A 24,295-nucleotide genomic window follows, 5' to 3' on the forward strand; every position below is an offset into this window, starting at 1 on the left:
GTGGCCTTAAGAATCATTGGAGCTAGAGAAATCGCTTCTAAATGGTTTCAATTGGCAGTGACAGCAATGAGATATAGGTTTATAAATCTGCATGTCATCTGATCTTGCTAAAATTGCTGTGGAACGCTTCCTGTGAGATAAGATATTGTGAAAAGCACGATGTGGAACTCTGACATGACATATTGAAGGGGGAAGCAAGTAGATCCTGACACTTAACATAAATGGGCATGACTTGGCAGGGTAGAGTGATAAAGGGTTGGAACTGTTTGTCATCTGCACAGCAACTGGACCTTGGTCAACAAGTAGCATGCCCAAAGACATGATGCAGATAGGAAGTAAAGCATTTGATCCTGGATCAGCTATTGTGGCTTTGGGCAATGTATGTCAAGGTGAGACTGAGTGTAAGTAATATGATGATAGGCTATTTGATTGGAACGACTGAATGTTAAGGAACCCCAGCTAATTCACTCACATTTAAAACAGCACGGTGGCGCAACAGTAGAGTAATGCCCCTGTCTCACTTAGGAAACCTGAACGGAAACCTCTGGAGACTTTGCGCCCCACCCAAGGTTTCCGTGCGGTTCCCGGAGGTTGCAGGTGGTTGCCGAAGGTTGCAGGTAGGGAGACTGACAAAAACCTCTGGGAACCGTACGGAAACCTTGGGTGGGGGCGCAAAGTCTCCAGGGGTTTCCGTTCAGGTTTCCTAAGTGGGACAGGGGCATTACAGACCTGGGTTCGATCCTGACTACAGGTCCTTGTACAGTTTGTACATTCTCCCCGTTTTCTCCCGGTGTACCGGTTTCCTCCCACACTCCAAAGAGGTACAGGTTTGTAGGTTAATTGGCTTGGTATAATTGTCCCTAGTGTGTGTAGGATAGTGTTAGTGTGAATGGAATCCCTGGTCGGCGTGGACTCGGTGGGCTGAAGGGCCTGCTTCCACACTATCCTTAAAACCAAAACTGCAATGTGACAATTCAAAATACAATACGTCAACAGAGATCAAATGAATGGATCCTGTGAAGGAGATATAGCACTGCTTATGCCTTGCACTGTTGGCATGTTGTACCTGTTTCAAGTAATTTGGAAGGAAATAAATGTGCTTCATGTGCACCTCGTCTAACCTTGTCTCCTGCATTGGGTGTTCCTGATGTGGCCTCCTCTGCATCAACGAGACAAAGTCGATTTGGTGACCTTTTCGCTGAACACTCATTCCCAGACTGACCTTTCTGTTCTGGGTCTCCTGCATTGCCAGAGTGAGGCCAGGTGCAAACTGGAGGAACAGCACTTCATGGTCCACTTGGGTAGTGTACAACTTAATGGTGTGAACATTGGAATCTCCAATTTTAGGTAACTAACAACAACTCCCTGCCCGACTATTCTGTAAAGAAATCCTCCCACCTCAGACAACGCACAGAAATATAAATGATGTCTAAATAAGAACAAAATTACACACACATTCTACACTCAGCAAACACATAGAACTGTGCAAAAGGCATTCATGCAAAAACATAATTACAAAACAAGTCAATAATAGTGCAAGAGGCAATCTAATTTTTGGTTGACAAGGTTTGAGAAGTTAGGTTCAACCTGATGGTTGTAAGAAAACTGGTTCATGAACCTGATGGTGTGGGATTTCAGGTTTTTGGACCACTTGCTCAGTGGTCCAAACAGCGAGAAGAGGGCATGGCCTAGATGGTGAGGATTAGTAATGATAGATGCCGCCGTCCTGAGGCATCACTCGAGTCGATCCTTTTGATGGAGGGGACGTTTGTGCACTTGATGGACTGGGCTGAGTCAACCTCTTGCATTTCTATGTGTTGGATGTGCTGTACCAGGCCATGATGCAAGAATAGATCTGTGGAACTGCAGATGCTGGTTTAAACCGAAGCTAGACACAAAATGCTGGAGTAACTCAGCGGCACAGGCAGCATCCCTGGAGAGAAGGAATGGGAGATGTTTCGGGTGGAAAGTATTTGGTCAGTCCCAGTAACCCCGCCCACACACTGTGATGGACTGTCGCCACTCCCTCTTCTCCCCTCCCATCAGGTAAAAGATATATAAAGTGTGAAAGCGCGCACCTCCAGATTTAAGGGCTGTTTCTTCCCAGCTGTTTTCAGGCAACTGAACCATCCTACCAACAACTAGAGAGCAGTGCTAAACTACTATCAACCTCTTTGGTGACCCTCGAACTTCCCTTGATCGGACTTTACTGGCTTTATCTGGCACTAAACGTTATTCCCTTGTCATCCATCTATACGCTATAAATGGATTGATTGTAATCATGTATTGCCTTTCCGGTGGCTGGTTAGCACGCAACAACAGCTTTTCACTGTACCTCGTTACACATGACAATAGACTATACTGAACTGCCCCGTATTACGTGTAGGAAGGAACTGCCGATGCTGGTTTAAACCCAAGAAAGACACAAAATGCTGGAGTAACAGGGCGGGACAAGCAGCATCTGTGGAGAGAAAGAAATGGGTGACGTTTCGGGTCAAGACCTTTCTTCAGCCCTCCCTCCTCGACCCCCCCCCCCCCCCCCCCTTCACCCTCACCCTCCCTCCACTGTACTGGGTGCCCAAATAGAAACATAGAAAATAGGTGCAGGAGTAGGCCATTCGGCCCTTCGAGCCTGCACCGCCATTCAATATGATCATGGCTGATCATCCAATTCAGTATCCTGTACCTGCCTTCTCTCCATACCCCCATGATCCCTTTAGCCACAAGGGCCACATCTAACTCCCTCTTAAATATAGCCAATGAACTGGCCTCAACTACCTTCTGTGGCAGAGAATTCCACAGATTCAATACAATACAATACAATTTATTTGTCACTTGAACCTCATAGAGGCTCAAATGAAATGTTGTTTCTGCAGTCATACATACAAGAAAAAAAGACCCAAGACACAACACAATTTACACAGATATCCATCACAGCGCATCTCCTCGCTGTGATGGAAGGCAAAAAACGTATCTCTCCCCTGCACTCCCCATTCCCCTCCCGATGTCAAAGTCAAAGCCACCAGCGGGCGATGGTAATTGTCCCGCGGCCATTAACGCCGCGCTGGGTGATGCAAGGCCACGCTCCGGGTCTTGATGTTGGAGCCCCCGGCGGGCGCTAGCAAAGTCCCGCAGCCACTCTCTGTGTGAAAATATTAGGAACGTGGGGGCTAAAATGTAGCCAAAGCGCAGCCCCTTCAGATAGTCGTACGGGGAGGGGGCAGCAACATCTCGCACTCCATGTACACGTGGAACACGGTCTCTTCCTCGCTGCACAAGTCACTAGGAGCAAAGATACTTCCTCTAGTAGGTACACAAAAAAGCTGGAGAAACTCAGCGGGTGCAGCAGCATCTACGGAGCGAAGGAAATAGGCAACATTGCCCATTTCCTTCGCTCCATGCAAAGAGTTGAACAATCTCCACTATAGGAAATAGGCAACGTTTCGGGCCGAAACCCTTTGGGTTTCGGCCCGAAATGTTGCCTATTTCCTTCGCTCCATAGATGCTGCTGCACCTGCTGAGTTTCTCCAGCACTTTTGTCTACCTTGGTGGGCATGGTGTTGGCAGACGAGCTTGTCTGAAGAAGGGTTTCGGCCCGAAACGTTGCCTATTTCCTTCGCTCCATAGATGCTGCTGCACCCGCTGAGTTTCTCCAGCTTTTTTGTGTACCTTCGATTTTCCAGCATCTGCAGTTCCTTCTTAAACACTTCCTCTAGTATCTTTGACTAGGAGGGGAGAGGTGGGGTGTGGGGGAGGGAGGTGGAGGGTGATGGGAGGGGGGGGGGGGGGGGAGGAGGGAGGAGGGAGGGGGGGGGGGGATGGTGGGGGGAGGGGGGATGGTGGAGGAGGAGGGAGGGGGGATGGTGGGGGGGGGGGGGGGGGAGGGGGGGGGGGGGGGGGGGGAGGGGGGGGGGGGGGGAGGGGGGGGGGGGGGGGGGGGGGGGGGGGGGGGGGGGGGGGGGGGGGGGGGGAGGGGTGGGGGGGGGTGGGGGGGGGGGGGGGGGGGGGGGGGGGGGGGGGGGGTGGGGGGGGGGGGGGGGGAGGAGGGGGGGGGGGGGGGGGGGGAGGGGGGGGGGGGGGGGGGTGGGAGGGGGGGGGGGGACATGGTGGGGGGGAGGGGGGGGGGAGGGAGAGGTGGTGGGGGGGGGGGGGAGGGGGGGTGAGGGGTGGGGGGGGGAGGGGGGTGATGGGTGGGGGGGGATGGTGGAGGGTGGAGGGGGGGGGGGGGGGTGGGGGGGGGGGGGGGGGGGGGGGGGGGGGGGGGGGGGGGGGGGGGGGGGGGGGGGGGGGAGGGGGGGGGGTGGGGGGGGGGAGGGGGGTGGGGAGGGGTGGGGGGGGGGTGGGGGTGGGAGGAAGGTGAATTTATTTTGTGGGGGAGCAGTAGGGAAGTGGGGGGAGGGGGTGAGAGAAGGGGAGGGGGATTGGGAGGGGAGAGTGGGGCCAGGGGGGATGGTGGGGGGGGGGGGGGGATGGTGGGGGGGGGGGGGGGTGGGGGGGGGGGGGGGTGGAGGGGGGGGTGATGGTGGTGGGAGGGGGGGGGTGGGGGGTTTCGTTGGGACCCACCTGTCAGTCACAGGGTGATGGGCGGGACCAGGCCGACTGCCCCGCCCCTCCCTGTCCGTGTGCTTGTGTTTCCCGCCACGTTGACGTCACTCTCTCCCCCCCCACCCCGGGCGCGGGCCCGGGCGAGAGGCCGCGGGGGGGACGGGGGCGAGGAGCGGCGAGGGGGTCCCGACGGTCCCGGCGGCCCCGACTCCCGCACCCAATGATGAATTAAACTGCGGCGGAGCGCCGGGCGGAGCGTGCGGTCCAATCAGGTGCGAGGATGTTGGCAGGTGGGTGGAGAGTCCGGTCTGTGTGTGTGTGTGTGTTTTTTGTTTTAATGTTTTTGTTGAAAAGTTGAAGCCGCCGGGAGAATAGAAACCAGAGCGGGATTACTAGCAGCAGCGCCGCGGCCCAGCGGGCGAGTGGCGGGGCGGCGGCGGCGGCGGGGGGGCAGCAGGATGAATGGAGTCACCAAGAGCAGGTTTGAGGTGAGTGAGTGAGGGAGTCAGGCTCCGTGCCCCCCGCTAGGCCCCCCTTGGCAACGGGCCCGGAGCTGGAGCCGGGGCCCCCCTTGGCCCCCCTTGGCAACGGGCCCGGAGCTGGAGTTGGGGTTGGGCCCCCCGCTAGGCCCCCCTTGGCAACGGGCCCGGAGCTGGAGTTGGGGTTGGGCCCCCCGCTAGGCCCCCCTTGGCAACGGGCCCGGAGCTGGAGCCGGGGCCCCCCTTGGCAACGGGCCCGGAGCTGGAGCTGGAGCCGGGGCCCCGCGCTAGGCCCCCCTTGGCAACGGGCCCGGAGCTGGAGTTGGGGTTGGGCCCCCCGCTAGGCCCCTTGGCAACGGGCCCGGAGCTGGAGCCGGGGCCCCCCTTGGCAACGGGCCCGGAGCTGGAGCTGGAGCCGGGGCCCCGCGCTAGGCCCCCCTTGGCAACGGGCCCGGAGCTGGAGTTGGGGTTGGGCCCCCCGCTAGGCCCCCCTTGGCAACGGGCCCGGAGCTGGAGCTGGAGCTGGGGCCCCCCGCACCCGCACCCACTGGCCGCTCCCCGGGATCACAGCCACTGGGTCCACACTCCCCTCCCCACCAGTGGAGCTGGAGCAAGGGGGGGCGAACCCCCACCGACCCACTGGGGCCCCCGGGAGTGGAAGTGGAGCCGGAGTCCCTCAACAACCCCCATGGCAACGGCCCCGGAGTGGACACCGGGCTCCCTTGTCTACGGCCCCAGGGGCCCCGCACCCCCCGGGAGTAGAGCCCCAGCTGGGTCCCGGGTCCCACGCCTCCCGGGACTGACGAGTCGGAGCTGGGGAGAGCACCCTCCCTCTCACAGTGGCCCCCCGGGGAGTAGAGCCGGAGCGAACCCCCGCACACCTTCCCCACCGACAGCTCACAGCTCCTCCTGCCCGCACCAACTTAATCCTTTGTGTGCAGTAAGGAACGGCAGATGCTGGTTTACACCGAAGATAGACACGAAATCCTGGAGTAAGTAACTCAGTGGGTCAGGCAGCATATCTGGAGGAAAAGGGAAAAGGATGGGTGATGTTTCCAGTCTGAAGAAGGGTCTCGACCCGAAACGTCACCCATTCCTTCGCTCCAGAGATGTTGCCTGTCCAGCCGACTTACTCCAGCATTTTTGTTTCTACTCCTTTGTGTGATGTGCAACAGCTGATGAATGTTTTGTTAGCCCCAGAGTTGCTCTTGTTTTCCGTTTTTGTGCGTTTTCTTTTCTGTGGTCCTAATTCTTTAAGGTAATAGATTTAGGTTTTTGTTTAAATGCTAATATATTGACTTTAGATTAAACGCATAAAAAAATGATTGTATGTATGGTTGTAGTGCATTTGTTTAATAAAATAATAAATAAATTGGATAGTTATATGGATGGGAAGGGAATGGAGGGTTATGGTCTGAGCGCAGGCATATGGGACTAGGGGAGATTATGTGTTCGGCACGGACTAGAAGGGTCGAGATGGCCTGTTTCCGTGCTGTAATTGTTATATGGTTATATGGTTATTTAGATATGCCTGTAGGTACTAAGTAAATAAATGAATTGCATGTGAGTATGTGTATATTAACATGATATATTAAGACAGTGAGCCTTAAGACCGTGACATTAAGAATGAGTTTTGTCCTTAACTATCTAATTTACTGATCTTTGGATCAGTTTTTTTCTTTTTTTTTAAATGTCTATCAAAGATAGCCATTTTTAAATGGCTTGTTCAATTAAAGGTTGAGGAGTTGACTTGTTGAGCATGTAAGTAATTGGTGATAATCTCCTTCTCAGCTCGCGACAGTACAATGTCGATGGGGTTTGGTCTGTGTTTGATATGGAATTGTTGCTTTTAATTTGATTGAATGGTAGGGAATGATGACTTGCACTGTGAGGAGATTTTTTTGTCTCGCATCGGGCAAGGAAGCCACCCTTTTTATCTGTAATTAGTGGAATAATAAGGCAGTGGTTCGCATCTTATAACAGTGTGGTAATTCAGAAAGGAGTGTGATTTTGTGCAATTCAGGAAATTTATGATTTACTTAAAAAAATGCAGATAACATCACTTTCTGTTCCTTTCCATGTTGACAAATTGTCCTGGTTTCTTGCTGGTCTTATGGTTAGCATTTTATCTTGTGGGAATATATGTACATATCATTACAGTGATGTAGTGAGTTAAAGCAGGAAAATAATAATCATAAACACAGGACTGGAAAAGACCAGCTGGTTGATGAGGCATGTCCCAAACAATCGCAGCACACGAAAGTGTTGAGACTTCATGTTCTGTTGGCAAAAGAACTAGGCACCCTTTGTGTCACAGTAGATTAGTGGTATAGTAGATTAGTTGTTATGTTGGTAGATTGGTAATCCCGAGGCCTAGACGGTTGATCTGGACACACTGACTTCAAATCTCACTTTTGGCAGCTGTGGAAATTTAATTAAATTAATGAACTGCTTCTTATTCACGTGCAACCACCCAGCTGCTTCCTTTTAGAGGCAGAAGTTTACTGTTCTCTTCCTGTTCAATCTCTGTGTGACTCTTGGTTAACAACAGGCATTAAACGACCCAGCAGAATTTTGAATAGTTTAATTAAAATAATGGATCATTTTCATACTTGAGATAGTGAAACTATAATAATTCATTACTTTCTGATTCTGTAGTTTAGCAGTGCTGGAAATGCTCTTAAAATAATGTGGATATCTGAATAGTATTGCAAGTTGTCTTAAATAGATGGAAGTTTGGTTGCGTTTCTAAAGAGGGAAAGGATTGACACAAAGGGCAAGTTAATGTGTCTGAATCAATTTACTGGGCTGCATGACCTTTGTTCTCAAAACAGATTGTTAGCAACTGGTTGAAGTTACAGTGAGAGTCTGAGTAAATCCTTTGGCGAGACAGTTAGATGCACTAATATAGGAACCAGTCATTTTGTTAATGGCTGAAATTAAAAAAATATTTTTTTATTACTGGTACTTATTGCATATTTAGTGGCTGTAGTTCAGAATAGAAAGAACATGTAGTAGATGAAACAATGCATTTTGCACCACATGGAGTTTTTATTTGTGTGCGCTGGACAACATTGGAATATGAACCGTGACCCCAAGAATTAAACTGATAATAGGATTGTTGGATTTGTTGATAATTATCATTATAACCTCTGCCAGTATTACTGCCAGACTGAAAAAAAACTTTCAGTTTGCCCAGCCAGGTTTGGTGTACTTTTGGGAGTGCACTTACTCAAAAGGTCTTCATATTTCCTCAGAATAACTAGCAATTGTAACAAAGCAATTTCTCTTTACCCCAAGTTAGCTTAAAGCACCAAGGGGTCCAATTTCCTGATTAATTGTTTGATCTTGGCTGGAGCAACAGCAATTGGGATGTAACGGTGGTAAACAGTGTGTCAAATGTGGCTGCAAGGGGAGGTCATAACCTAGGTCTCATGTATGACATCCTCCTGATATTCAAACTATTTTCACCATCTGTAAGTTATTTCACGATAGAGTTGCCTGGACGAGTGCAACAAGAACAACTACAAAGAGACTGGACACCATCCAGGACAAGATAACTTTATTTGCTTATTATCCGCACCTTTGAGACACACACGGTGGTAACTTTGTGAACCATCCACAAAATTGACTTGAGTCACCTTGCCTAGGCTACTTTGACAATGCTACCCAAATCTATACTCTTTACATCCATGAAAGGTAATGGGAGCAAGCACATGGGAATACCACCATTAGCAGGGTCCGAAGCTGCACAGAATACTGTTTTGCAAATTATTGCTGGTCCGATCTAAACCTGGAATCCTTTACCCAACAATGCTGTGAGCATATTTTTGCCACTAGAACTGCAGCTGTTCTTGAGCAGCTGATTACCACAAGAAAAAAAGCACAAGGGTCTTTTGTGGGGAGGAATCTGCCTATTGAGTGGACAGGTAATGGAATTTTGTCATTCAAAAATAAAGCCGTGTTTTTCCCCCTGAGAGTATTACTACTGACCATTAGATCGTTTGCATAACCAGGTGGGTGTTAGTGCTTGCCTCTGCATCAACTACCCTAATGTTCATAAGCAGTGGTCACATTTTGTCATTTGTGCGCTGTTTGCTTAGTCTTATCCACTTTAGCTGGATATTTTGAGTATGACGAAGGGTTCTGGCCCAAAGCATCACCTATCCATGTTCTCCAGTGATGTTGCCTGACCTGCTGAGTTACTCAAGCACTTTGTCTTTATTTGTAAACCAGCATCTGTAGTTCCTTGTAGCTACACTTTTGTTCTCCTGTCTTTCAGACTTGCTGCATTTTGTAGTTGCTAGTCATGGTCTTGCCTCTTGCTTCAACCGCAATAGATGGTATCCATACTTCCTCATGATGCAGATGGAGGCCACTTAGGCCAAATGAATTTACGATGGCTCACAGCAATTCCATTCCTCCATTTAAAAACAGTGAAGGGCTGCAAGCACACAGATGGAAAATCAGAAAATGAGAGATCCATGCAGTTGTTCATGAATTATGTGGTACTTGCTTTTAAGCTTTTATCTTCTGCCCTGTAGAAAAAGGGAGGAGAAGAAAGTATGACTAGGGTATGAGTGATCCTTGATTATGTTTGCTGCTTTCTTAAGGTAGTATGAAGTGTAGTTGGTGCTGATGTTGTGTGATGAAGCTGGATCGTGTAATGGACTGGCTGCATTCACAACACTGCAATTTCTTGCGGCAGAGTAATTGACAAACCAACTGGTGATGCATCCAGATAGGACGATTTCTATGATGCCCTGGTGCAAATTGGTACGATCATTTAAGGTGCTAAATTTCCTTCGTCTTCTGTGGAAGTAGAGGTTGTGTTGTGTTTCTTCTCTGTAGCGCCAATGTGGTTGGACCAGGGCAAATGATTAATGATATTTACACTCGGGAACTTGATGTGCTTGATCATCTTCACTTCAGCATCATTGAATCAGATTGGGGTGTGCCCTCTACCCTTCGAGTGGGGGCGCCATCGAGTATGGCTGCCCAGCCTGCAGCTGTCCGTCCTTTCACCTTTTTATTTTTTAGTATGTTCAAAAGTTTTGTTTTGGAGGTGTAATCTTTTTTTATGTGGGGGTGGGGGGGGAGGGGAAGGGGGAAAATTCATTTCTCAGTCCCTACCTGGGCGGAGTTGCGGCTTTTTATTTGAGCCGTCTCTTCACCCCTTCCTCGCAGCCTACCAACGGGACTGGAGCGGCGTTTCCTGCCGGGACCGGCCAGAATTTCAGCTTCGGCGGCGGCGCAGTGCAGCGCTGAAAGCACCATTGCTGAGCGGGCGATGCCTTACCCCGGTCGCCGTGTGGTAAGCTCCGGAGTGCTGAGACCACCGACTCCAACATCGTGGAGCTGTGGGGTCTGCGGAGCATCCAGCTGCAACGGCGCTGACTTTGAATACCGCGGAGCCTGGGATCTTTCGCCGAGATCGTCAGTGTAGGAGCTCCGACCAGCGCGGCCTGTGGACTTCGGGAGCCACGGTCTCTGGCAGCAAGTGGCCGTTCCAGCCACTCCAAGCCGCTGAAGAATGTTCTCTCGAAGCTCAATCGGGCCGTCGTTTCGGCGATTGCGGAAACCTCAAATAGGCCCCGACCATGTTTCTAAACTCTCTATATTGTTGCTGTAGTCCATTTTGTCATTGTTTGAGTCAGTCGATTAAAGTGATGTCATCTGCGCGCTTGTAACTGGAGTTACATGATGAATCTGCAGAGCCATGGTGTATAGAGATTAGAGTAAGAGGCTATAGACTGGTGTGGAATTTTGTTAGCTATCCTTACTGATTGCGGTCTATAGGTCTGGAAGTAAAGGATCGGATCCTGGAGATTCATAAGTATGGAGATAAGTATGGTGTTGAAGGCGGAGGTATGGTCAATAAATAAGAGATTGAAATGGGTGTCCTTGTTATCCAAATGTCCAGGAATGAGTGCAGGGCCAGGGGGAATGCATCTACGTGGAACTTTACAGCGAAAAGTAAATTGCAAATAATCAAAATCGATTGGGATGTTGGAGTTCATATTCCATGACCAGTTGTTTGAAGCACTTTATGATGGTAGATATCAAACCCACCAAACCATAGTCGTTAAGGCACGTTACCTTTTTCTTTGGGCACTGGGATGATTATAGTTGTCGTAAAGCAAGTGGGAACCCACATTTTAGATGTGTCATTAAAATTCAGTGGTGATGAGGATATAATTTAATCTCCTTCAATCTCACTCCCAGTGTTGATAGGGTCAATTCCCAGTTCTGAAACTATTACCTCGGTAATGTCTGGGTAGCTGTAACTTGCTCATATCTATATTCTGCCAACCCAAACCTAATCCTCGGGAATCCTTTGGGAGCTGGCTGCTACATGTGAATGCTCAGAAGTAGATGATGTGCAAGATTACACATGAAGTCAATATAGAAGATATGGACAACTGACCACGCTCGTCCTTGTGGTCTGACAATGCAGGATACTTTTAACGCATTTGCATCATGCCAATGCACCCGTCTTCATGCTGCCTTTAATGAGCTTGAAGCTGTTGAAGCTTGCTTTCTGTCAGGATTTTTTGAACTGCTAAATGTTGCCTGTTTCCATGATGTGCGTCCAGACTTAAGAACTGTTCAGCTAGTTTCTGGGGTCTATGTGAGGGCACTTAGTTTATTTTAAAACACTATCGTGTAATAGCTAACCACTGAAAGCTAATTTATATTGAACTGAGAATCTGCAGGCAGTCATCTCTTGCAGAATGAGTCCTAAAGTTTAGTGGGGTTTGCTGAGGTTTGGGCAAGAGTATGTGGCAGCACCCAGAAGTTTTAGAAGTAGAATTTGAGTTGTACGTGAGGAAGAGGAGTATTATTGGGTGCAAGGAGGAGTTGTACTGATTGGATAACGCTGCATCTGTTAAACTGAGTTATTTCAATCTAAAGTGACTCAAACACTTGTTGCTGTTAAAATCAATTCTTTATTCAGCTGAGACTAGTCTCTTGAACTTTCCAACACAGAGCTGGTGCTCTGGGGCGGGTCCAGAGAGGAGTAACTTTGATACCAACTCATGGCATTTATATAGGTATTAGTCATTTCAGATACAGAGGGTATGACAAGCTAATAACCAATCATCTGAGTCCTTCAGGTGATTTACAACATCAGTCACATGATTCCCCTTCCCTGGCCTTACAGCCTTCGTTTGCCTGTGCTTAATAACTTTGTTTTAGAATTATTTTATTTCAACACAGCAAAACCCCAGTAGGCTTTTATCAAAGACCACTCTTCAAAATATAAGATACATACAATGATCACACAAGTCATACACACATTCTGTACCAAGAGAAAATATATTTCTATAAATCTAAACAATTTCTATAAGTCTAAAGTGTACCTTTCTACTAAGGCAATACATTTCATAATTGGTGTTACTATAATTTTACACATTTTGAAATACCATTACTTATGTCTTTAAAACATTAATTATATAAGTTTGCTGAATTACAGTTTCTAAGTTCAAAACACACATTTCCATCTCCCATCCAAAGATACATGGGTCGTAAATCTGTCAATTTAGTTAATATGAGTTTGGTGCCTTTCCTGTTATCGGGAAGCAGGATTTCCAATCTCATGTACCAGACAGAACACAAGGTACATCTCAGTCCATTACGTTAGAATTCCATCTGCTTCAACCTTCTACAAACAACTCCCTCAATCTAATTATTTCTCAAAGCAACTATTCCTTCACTTACATCTTATTCCTTCTCACACTCATTATAATTTTACACAGCCAAGGCTAACTGCAGTCTATCATCTCTCAGCCTTGAATTCTGTCTCAAACCTAGCAAAACAAACCATAACTCTTCACCTTTATGTCACATTCAGAGCTCAAAAAATTGCCATAGAGACAGAGCAGATGGCCTAAGAAGAGGGCCCTTATTCAGCTTCCCATTCTTCAACACAAAGCCATATCAAATACAATTTCCTCCAGTGCTATAATTGCCCCAAACAATAACCTAAGCTAAGCAGGTTCAGGCCTCTGTGTTTTGATTCATCTTTGCCTGTGTGTATCTGTCTGTTTGCACTTTATTTCGGTTCAGGAAAACTTTAAACTTTTCTTTTGCAATTTACCTAGCTTATATAAAAGTCACTATCCAAGCAGGTTCTACTTGTATAATATTTCCTCACATCACTGAGCTCCCTTGCTCATTAAAACACATGACCACTGCCATATAAGAGAAGGTGGGCATCCTGTTACTCATCTTCTAATAAGCCAACATCTTTTGGGTGTGTTATAGAAAATTGTCCTGCTAACTGGATAAGTGCAGCACCAACAACTCTCAAACTTCAACACAGCAACCTGATGGGCAGCTCATTCATTCCCCTAAACATTAATTCCCCACACTGCCGATGCACTGTGGGTGTACGGTGCTCCATCTGGAGTTGGTGAGACTACCTCAATAACCTTTCGCAGACTTACATAGTTTATCACCAAAGAGTACTTGGACTGCAGGGGCTTGGGAATACTGCCACCAGCTCACTCTCCAAGTTGTGTTTGATCCTAATTTAGGGTAAAAGGATGCTGGGTCTTCATGCTGGAAAGTCTTACTCAACAGCACCATGGAATCTCCTTCAGCAGAAGGACTATAAGTCAGCACATTACAACCTTCTGAAAGATTTTTGTTAAGCAATAAATACTAACCTTGCCGTTAATGCCCAAATCATGGAAAGGGAAATTTAAGCTTTTCAAAACGCGTTTCAGTGGCCATATTTCATCCCTCAATAACTTGTTGTGGAACTGAGTGAAACACCTTGAGACTGCAAGGCTTATTTTTGGCCTTGGATTTGAAATTTGCACCTTATCTTGACATCACATTCCTGGGTAAGGTTCAATTATGTAGGAATGGGGCGTGTGGATGAATGAAAAAATGCATAGGACCTTTTGTATGAGATCCCACAAAGATGGGTTGGGTCTCTATTTATCAGTGGCATTAAGATGCATGTTTGTGAATGCAGAAACTAATTGGTCTTTTAAAAATTCATGCTTGTTGCATCTCCCTGCTGGCCATGGATAACAGCGTGATCATATTAAATGCCAGTCTCGGGGGAAGGGGGGCAGGGAAGTGATCTCATACAATAGTTTTTTACAAATTTAGCAGCCACATAAAATGCCCACTTCATGTTTTCTTTTGTTTAAGAAGGAACTGCAGATGCTGGAGAATCGAAGGTTACACAAAAAAGCTGGAGAAACTCAGCGGGTGCAGCATGTTTTCTTTTGCTTAGTGAAGATACAAGGGCCACACATGAATCACAAGATCCAAGTTATAATTGATTAAGAGTAAAACATTCTTAACGATCGAATAATGTTTGGAGTGGAGCATTTGACATAAGGATTAGTGACTGGTACAATTCACAAAGGGCTAAAACTATGCTTGTCTATTTTGTGGGTCAGGTCCACTGTGATCTCTCCTAGAATCTATATTTATTAATGTGGACTTGTACCGGATGGGACCTACCGGCCCTCCATGACAACCATTAGCTTCTAAGAAGGAACTGCATATGCTGGTTTAATCCGAAGATGGACACAAAAAGCTGGAGTAACTCGGAGGGACAGGCAGCATCTCTGGAGAGAAGGAATGGGTGTCGATTTGGGTCGAGACCCTGGTCCAGACTGCAACCATTAGCTTCTATCTGCACTAATACTATTTTATTCTGCCATCCACATATACTAGGGGTAATTAAAGTGGTCCATTCAACATTGTCTTTATGTGGGAGGAAACTGAAGAACCAAGAGCAACCCATAGAGACACAGTGAGAGCATGCAAACTCCATGTAGACAGTACCGGAGGTCAGCATTGAACCCAGGTTGCTGGAACTGTTTATAATTTATAATTAAGTTTATTACTGTCATCACATACACTGAGAAGCTGTGGAAAAACTTTGGTTGCTGTCCAGTCAAATTATGCAATACAAGAGTACAATCAAACCATAGGCAAGCAAGAGTGGAATGACTGAAATGGTTGATAGTAGAACCTCCACTGAGACCAGCAGGCAAAGAGTCACCATACTCCAGCGCCATCTTGCATCTATCGTCTCAAGTTTTTGCAAATACAGAGTATGATCTGGGCTGAAGAGAGAGGCATTTCTTATTTCCTCACTTTATTATAACTAAGGTGTGGTAGTGGGTGAGTATGGGAATATTAATAATGTAGGCTTCCAGCCAGGGGTTAGCGATCTACTTCATCTTTCCATTCCAATAATGTACAATGGTCTGAATCGCTGGGTGGTGAAAGGGAAGAGGTGAATGGGCTGGTGTGGTTACCTGCGATTACAAAGGACAGTGCCCGAGTGGAAGAACCAATGGGGATGTTGGTGATGCCTCGTATCAGGGCACCTCTCTTCACAGAGGAACCCAATAAAATGAAAAAATATGCCTGAAGTTACACCAGAGGTTGCTGGAAATACCGGTCCAGGGAGGTGGAGGAGGCAGCGGCTTTAACAGCTGCTCCTCCTAATTTGTTGTTCTATTTTGAATTGAATCAGAGTTGTGTACTTTTGATGTTGTAGTTGGATATGGTAATGTGGAACGTATCCTTGGGTGAGGGAGGGGCTAGAATGTATGTTATTGAATTGTCCTGTGATTAGCTCTCACTCCACAAATGCAGCATAGATGATGCTGACGTGGTAACCTGACAGGGGAGATTAGACTGAAACATAGAAACATAGAAACATAGAAATTAGGTGCAGGAGTAGGCCATTCGGCCCTTCGAGCCTGCACCGCCATTCAATATGATCATGGCTGATCATCCAACTCAGTATCCTGTTCCTGCCTTCTCTCCATTAGACTGAAAGAAAACATCAACTGATTGTCAAAGATCCCACAATGTTCCTTCAGTGATGAGCAAGGGTGCTCTTGATGTCACAACAAATGTTTTTACTTCAATCAACATAACCTGATCATTGTAACAATGCCTAAGTTGTCTACTGTGTTGTCCCCATCATAACACTTCGATCACAATGGTAGAGATAATGTTTTCCCTCGTGCCTAAAGTGGAGTTTAATGGAGTCTGAAGAAGGTTCCGACCTGAAACGTCGCCTATTCCTTTTCTCCAGAGAAGCTTTCTGACCTGCTAAGTTACTCCAGAATTTTGTGTCTATCTTCAAAGTTTTCCCTTGCTGGAGTGTTTGGATCTGTCTCCAAGAAAGGACTTTGCCATTCAAACTGTATTTGGTTAATGAATTTGAAAAGACTCAGTCTTCAGAATGATTCATTCTGAAGATTGAGTCTTTTCAAATTCATTATCCACGAAACTGTGGAGGCTTAGTCATTTGCACTTATTAGAGACTGGACAGGAAAATTACACTGAGGTTAAAAAGTTGATTATGGTTTTATTGATCAGCAGAACCGATGCAAGGAAGCAACTGGCCGCATCTATTTCCCCAAGGCAAGTGCAATAATGTTTGGCTATCCTTCATGCAGCTGCCGGTTGATGCCAGTGAGGTTCTTAAGTAGTTGGAGCAACATTACTGAATCATGATCACCTGGACCATTTCCGACATTTCCCTACCATTTCTTGACCTCACTATCTCCATTGCAGGTGATAGACTACTGACCGACACCCACTATAAATCCACTGACTCCCATGGCTATCCAGACTACATTTCGTCCCACCCTGCTTCCTGTAAGGACTCCATCCCCTACTCCCAATTTTTCTGTCTACGCCGCATCTGCACCCAGGATGAGGTGTTCCACATCAGGGCATCGGAGATGTCCTCATTCTTCAGGGAATGGGGGTTCCCCTCTTCTACTATAGATGTGGCTCTCACCAGGGTTTCTTCTATAACCCATAACTCTGCTCTCACTCCCCATCCCCCCACTCATAACAAGGGCAGAGTCCCCCTTGTCCTCACCTTCCAGCCTATCAACCATCACATACAACAAATAATCCTCTGACATTTCGCCACCTCCAACGTGATCCTACGACTTGCCACATCTTCCCATCTCCTCCCCTGTCTGCTTTCCGTAGAGACCACTCCCTCCCTAACTCCCTGGTCAATTCGTCCCTTCTCACCCGAATCACCCCCTCTCCGGGCACTTTCCCTTGCAACCGAAGGAAGTGCTACACTTGTCGCTTTACCTTCCTTCCCCCTCCTCCCTTGACTCCATTCAACGACCCATGAAGTCTTTCCAGGTGCGGCAGAGGTTCACCTGCACCACCTCCAACCTCATCTATTGCATCCGCTGCTCCAGATGTCAGCTGCTCTACATCGGTGAGACTAACTTGGCGATCGCTTCGCCCAACACCTCCGCTCAGTTCGCAATAACCATCCTGATCTCCCAGTGGCTCAGCACTTCAACTCCCCCTCCCATTCAGAATCTGACCTTTCTGTCCTGGGCCTCCTCCATGGCCAGAGTGAGGACCACCGTGAATTGGAGAAGCAGCACCTCATATTTCGCTTGGGCAGTTTGCACCCCAGCGGTAAGAACATTCACTTGTCTAATTTCAGGTAGTCCCTACTATCTCCTCCCCTTCTCCCTGGCTAAATGCTAGGCTAGATGCAGGAAGATTGTTCCCGATGTTGGGGAAGTCCAGGACAAGGGGTTACAGCTTAAGGATAAGGGGGAAAATCCTTTAAAACCGAGATGAGAAGAACTTTTTTCACACAGAGAGTGGTGAATCTCTGGAACTCTCTGCCACAGAGGGTAGTTGAGGCCAGTTCATTGGCTATATTTAAGAGGGAGTTAGATGTGGCCCTTGTGGCCAAGGGGATCAGAGGGTATGGAGAGAAGGCAGGTACGGGATACTGAGTTGGATGATCAGCCATGATCATATTGAATGGCGGTGCAGGCTCGAAGGGCCGAATGGCCTACTCCTGCACCTAATTTCTATGTTTCTATGTTTCTCAGCTCTCCGTCAGCCCACTGTCTCCACCTCTTCCTTTCTTCTTCCAGCCTGCCCCCTCCCCACCCTCACATCAGTCTGAAGAAGGGTCTTGATCCGAAACGTTGCCTATTTTTTTTCGCTCCGTCACCTGCTGAGTTTCTCCAGCATTTTTGTCTACCTTGCTGAATCATAATAAACCATTGTAAAAATCCATGAATAGGAAGTGTAAGCACACCAATCTGTTTCTCATAGTCATGAGGCAAGTAGTCAGTAAACTAGATGAGATTTGGGCCTAAAGTTGGGGTGTACCTCCATGGTTCTCCTTCAGATAGTGCTTTAAACATCTCTGCAATGGCTACCATCCTGGTTTAATCCTTCTTTCAAAAAAACTGTAGATCTGATGATACATCATTTGCGACTGACCCTCAGTGCCAAATTATGTCGAACTATAAAATTCTCTGTCCCTGGAGAAAGAGTTGGAGACGTGGTACAAATGAAGAATCCTGGATTTAAAAGAATTGGAGTAGGGAAAACTTATAGATGTTAATTGTTTAAAAAGTGTAGGGATTTTCTTTGGCTCTAAAAGATAAATGTTAACCTCCAGTGCCAAAATTTGTTTTAACTGTGGGTGCATACGTTTCAGTCCGAGCTTCAACAGTGACAGTATAATATCTTTTATATCACTGTCAAATTACCCCTTGGCCTCCTGTGCATCAGGGATACCAAATTCATCCTTTCTAATCTCTCCCTATAATATCCTGGTGAATCTCCTCTGCACACTCTCCAGCACAAGCACACCTTTCCTTTTGGATGGTAACCAGAACTGTGCACAGTACACTAATTGCGGACTAACCAGTATTTTGTAACGTTGCAACATGTCCCAACTTTTATGAAGTTGTTGGAATCCTGAACAAACACAAAGTGCTGGAGGAATCTAATTGGGCCACAATTTTGGGGAAGGAAAATGGAATCCTTCAGTTTGCAGAAAGGTTCCACTCGAAATGTCACCTGTCTGTTCCCTCCCCAGATGCTGCCTGACACACTGAGTTCTTCCAGCACTTTGTCCCAACTTTTATATTTTATACCTTGACCTATGAGGCATATAACATGTTTACTTTCATCACTTTATCTACCTGTGTTACTTCTTTCAAGAAACAATTGACTCTTCAATCCCAAGTTCATTTGTTCATCAGCATTCTTTAATGTCTTACCATTTACTAAATATGACCCACCCCTATTTGATTTTCCAAAATGCATCGCCTTGTAGTTGTCACAATCAAATTCCATCCAACAATACTCTGACCAACTTTCCATCTGGTCTACATTCTGTGGTAGTCTTGGCCAACATTCCTTGCTATCCACTACCGATTTTCTTATAATCCACAACATTTTTATCAAGTTTCTTATTTACATCCAAGTCATTAATATTATCACAGGTTAATAGTTTGCTGTTGCTGTTGAGCTCAAAACTACTATTTTCTTGAACTGGCAACTTTTGCATTATTTCATTTTTCTTATATATGGAGGGACTGTTCAGAAGCCTGATAACAGGAAGAAACTGTTTCTGAGTCTGGCGGTATGTGCTTTAAGCTTCTGTACCTTCTGCCGGATGGAGGAATGAATGGCTGTGGTGGGATAACTCTTTGATTATGTTGACTGCTTTTCCGAGGCGGTGGCAAGTGTAGAAGGACTCTCTGCAATTTGCGGTCATGGGCCGAGCTGTTCTCAAACCAAGCTGTGATGCAACCCGACAGTTTATCAGAGTCATTGGAGACGCGCTACATTTCCTCAGTCGCCTCAAGAATTAGAGGTGTTGGTGTGCTGCCTTGACTGTCATCGCATCAATGTATATATTGCACAACAGATTGTTGGTCAACTTGTTATTAACATCAAGAAACTTGAGCCTCAACCATTTCCACTGCTGATTGGGGCATGTACTCCATCGTGCTTCCTGAAGTTGATAACTAGCTACTAGAGTCAAAGTCACATAGAATAGAAATAGATATTTTGGCACAACTCGTCCATGGCATCCGATGGACTATTTGCTGTGTTTGGCCCACATATATATCTCTCAACCTTTCCTTTTATTAAGTAGGTCTATATTATGCCATGAATAAATAATAATATGAAGAATTGTATTTTGGCAGCAATAACAACAGATTTGATGAAGATTAGACTGACTTTCGGGGTGATAAGTGCCAGTAAATGTATATGGCCATCTTTGACTCTGAACTGCAAGTTGTGAGCTTCTTTCCAGTCTGTGTTATCCATAGAGCTGTGGGCTTCTACAGATGAGCCGAGCCTACGGAGACTGACAATAACCAATGGAAATGTGAAGGAAACAAAGAATCACTGATTGTAGTTTTGGGGACTTTGGTGGAATAACTCGGGTGGAATAATTTCATTTACAATACAATACAATACAATACAAATTTATTATCATTTGAGCCCCAGTGAGACTCAAACGAAATGTTGTTTCCACAGCCATACAAACAAAGACACTGTCTTACAGACATACACATAATTAAATTCACACAAACATCCATCACAGTGAAGCCACTGTGATGGAAGGCAAGTCTTTTCTCTCCCCTGTTCTCCGTGTCTCTCCCGATGTCCAAGCCCCAGGTGGGCGATGATGAGTCCCACGGCCATTTTAGGCCGCGCGGGGCGATTTACGGCCCCGCTCCCGGTCTGAAAGTCCAAGGTTGGAACCCCCACGGGCGATGGTGAGTCCCACGGCCATGAAGCCGTGCCGGGTGATGTACTGTCCCGGTCCGGGTTGTTCCAACCCCGTGACACCGGCTGGAGAAGTCGCGTTGCGGGAGCTCCGGGAAGCGGTCTCTCTCTCTCCTCCCAGACCCGCGAGCTCCCGATGTCACAGTCCACCGGACCTGCGGCTGCGTTGCTGGAGCCTCCGAGCCCCAGGAGTCGAGTCGCAGCAGCGAGTCACCGCCGCTCCCCACGCTCCGAGGCCGGCCACCCCCGACAATGGTGAGTCCGCAGATCCGCATCTCCGCAGCTCCGCAGTCTCCCGAGCCCCCGGGTCGTTCAGGCTGGAGGCCGCTCCACGGTGCTAGGCCCCAACGACAGCCGAGACCCGACAGGGAAAAAGTCGGGTCTCCCGGACAGGGAAGAGATTTAAACAGTTTCCCCCTCCCCCCCCCCGCCCCCCACATTTACACATTTAAAAATACCATTAAAAAACACCAAGCACTACATTTAACTAGACAAAAAATAAAAAAAAAGACAGACAGGCTGTAGGGGCCGCTGCAACGGGTGAGTCGCGCCGCCAACTTAAATTTCATTTTAACATGTTATCATGTTACATTAATTTCTTAGCATTGTAATGTTTTGTTCAGGCACATGATGAACAGTCACAGTGCAGCCTTTCACCGAGCCTACAAGTGAACAAATACCATGCCAGGTTGTATAAATGTGATTTTCTTGATTATTCAACACATGTGGGCCATGTCCCATTTTGTTGATGGTGGCTGTTTCCTTCAAGATAGTTTGTTGAAGTTGGCTGTTTCCCTCAAGCAGTGTGGTGCAGGGCTCTGGTGTTTGTGCGCTCACATGCAGTTGTAGGGAGAAGGGTTGTGGGTGTGATTTTGTGCTTTATTTGGATGGCCTTCAGCAAGATGTTGCGGAGTTCGATTTAAAGGATCTCATGATGGCAGTGCTTTCAGGCAGTGTGTTTCAATCAGTTTGATAGCTTTTTTTAATATTGGATTCTATTTTATTTCCCATTCCTGTGATTACTACCTGTGTTTTTGTTTTGACTCGACATGTGGGTGCTGTTCTGTTGCTCTACGGTAATATAATTTAGCAGTGCTTGTCTACATTTTTAATTAGAACAATACAATGTTTTTATACTAATTAAAAATGCAATAGTTAGGATCCAGACACAACTGACTCATCTCAAATCAAATTAACCACTTTTTTTTGCAAATAATGCCCTTTATAGTTCTTGGAAATAAAATATAATTGATTCACTTTTGTTAAAATTAATGTTAAATAGAAATATTTTGTTACTGAGGCTGCTATGCTTCAATGCAGCTAAACTGTCCAGTGTAGATTATGTATATATTTTTAAAAAGAACCTTTTCCAGAAAAGGATCTCTCCATGGCAGTTTACAAAAAGCGTCAGGCAGGTTTCATGGTATAATTCAGTATCCATGGGACTAGACAAATATTATATTCCCTATTTTGCTATTGTATTGGAGCATTCCCCAGGCTTGCCCACTGAACCAACTTTGGTTGGTTCTCTGGTACAGCCTAGCATGCTGGACATCTCACAGTCCTGCTATTAGCAAACAGATAACACAGACAAAGAAGCATAATGTGAATCTAACTGCCACATTCATTTATTTGGTCTTATCCTTTCAGACGTATTCTCTGATACCCATACTTCTCTACCTTGTGTAGGAAGGAACTGCAGATGCAGGTTTAAACCGAAGATAGACACAAAATGCTGGAGTAACTCAGCGGGACAGGCAGCATCTCTGGAGAAAAGGAATGGGTGACGTTTCGGGTCGAGACTCTTCCTCCGACTGGTTAGGGATAAGGAAAACGAGAGATATAGACGATGATGTGGAGAGATAAAGAACAATGAATAAAAGATATGCAAAAATATAGACGATGATGTGGAGAGATAAAGAACAATGAATAAAAGATATGCAAAAAAAGTAATATTGATAAAGAAGACAGGCCATTGTTTGCTGTTTATAGGGTGAAAACAAGGCTAGTGTGACTTGGGTGGGGAGGAATAGAGAGAGAGGGAATGCTTCTCTACCTTCTCCATTAACGAAAAAGGTCTTGTTTTCCTTCTTTCCCTGTTTTGGCAAAGTATCTCTGACCTGAAATATTAACTAGTTTCTACTTCCATTGATCTGAATGCTTCCAGAATCTTCTGGGTTTTTTTTCTATTGGTGCTAATAGAAATTGACAGAAAACAATGGTAAGAATGAGTCCATTCATTAACAGTGAAGTGCTAACCTAATATTGAAGTGTAAAAGTGGCTTCATTTTTCTTTGCAGATCTTTAATTTTGAGGACAGATATAAAATGGCAATTAGTCGATTTCTTCATTCTTACATTTTCAATGTACAAAGATCCAATAGCCAATATGTTGCCATGCAGATCAAAGCAGCTGAATGTCAAAAGGTGTTGCTTACAGTTGGGTAATTGAGAGTTTGAATCATGTGATTTTTAATCTCATTACGGTGACAGTAATGATTTAGTAAATATGGATAGTGATAGTCAGCTTAGTTTTTGTTTGCAATTGTAGTGTGTACTTGCAATCGGGATCATAAGACTGCTTTTGTAATTAAGGCATGGCACAATATTTGGAGTGGGATATGTGCAGCGGCCAAATTGGGTTGTTGCATACTTGGTTTTTTTTTTTTTGCAACTATGGGCTCTCTGTTGCCACTAATTCTAGTTTCCCGTCATCACTAAAAACACAGCACCAACAAAACCTTTGCTCGATGAGGAGGAAAAGGAGAACAAGAGACGGAACGAGACGACGAGAAAGTGGAAGACTGAGTATAAGGGAACGAGTAAGAGTGTAAAATAAAGTAGGAAAGAATGTGAGGTGATGGAAGGAGAAAGTAGCATAGAGGGGAAGAGTCGCTGCGGCGACCTAATCTGCGAGTTTAGAAGAGTGTCTTCGACCTTCTGGACGGCACTCGCCTGGAAAACCTCGAGCTGGATTGAGTGTCAGCGATGAAACCGTGAGCTGGATCAAACACACGCATACATGCACACGGCGGGGGCCAGGGAAAGCTGGGGAGCGCTGTGAAATTCACACCCACGATGCAGAGGAAGGTAAAAGACGGCTGCACAGTGTACGGTAAGTCATTTAGAGAGAGCGGGGGGGGGAGGGGGGAGGGGAGAGAGACTTTTAAGAAGTCGGACAGCGTTTAATAAACTTTAGCAGGCATTTAACCTACCGGTCAGTTTTCCTTGGTCCTGAAAACTCCAATGAGCCAATTTAAATGTGAAGGAGATTGCCTACCGTTGCCCTTGACTGCCTGTAACTAAATAGCAACTCCACTGCACTACGAGTTAAAAAGAACCATGCCAACCAATTTATACACGCGGACATTTTTCGCCGCCTAGCTGAGGCCGCGAGTATTCGGGAACTTCCTCGAGCATGAAGCGGAGTTCCAGTGACCTCACAGGACCTCCTAGGACCACGTGTCGACCATGCTGCGAGTTTGAGTCGAGGGCAAACTCTTCTAAACTCGCAGATTAGGTCGCCGCAGTGGGACAGCCCCTTAACAGCATCTTGGTCCGATGGCATTCCCACCTTGTACATGTAAAGAATTTATGCACAAGAATCCAAACTCTTTTACTCCTTTTTAAAGTCATCCTGGGGATTCCTTGGAGACTGCCAAAGAAGAAAGGAAGAATTTC

The 24,295-nt window shown here is 46.5% G+C and overlaps 1 protein-coding gene across 2 annotated transcripts in view; it reads left to right on the forward strand.

Moving 5' to 3' along the window:
* Positions 1-4,741: 4,741 nt before the first annotated feature.
* LOC129710080 (F-box/LRR-repeat protein 20) overlaps positions 4,742-24,295 on the forward strand; it is a 105,338-nt gene continuing 85,784 nt past the window's right edge. The window contains exon 1 of one of the 2 annotated variants that reach the window (XM_055656792.1): positions 4,742-4,835. Coding sequence is in view for 1 of the 2 variants with exons in the window: in XM_055656789.1 (XP_055512764.1) it covers positions 5,004-5,033 (30 nt within the window). In the remaining variant the exon portion in view is untranslated. The other variant, XM_055656789.1, reaches the window with a different exon arrangement.

This window comes from Leucoraja erinacea, chromosome 27, assembly GCF_028641065.1.
Source record: "Leucoraja erinacea ecotype New England chromosome 27, Leri_hhj_1, whole genome shotgun sequence".
Classification (NCBI taxonomy): Eukaryota; Metazoa; Chordata; class Chondrichthyes; order Rajiformes; family Rajidae; genus Leucoraja; species Leucoraja erinaceus.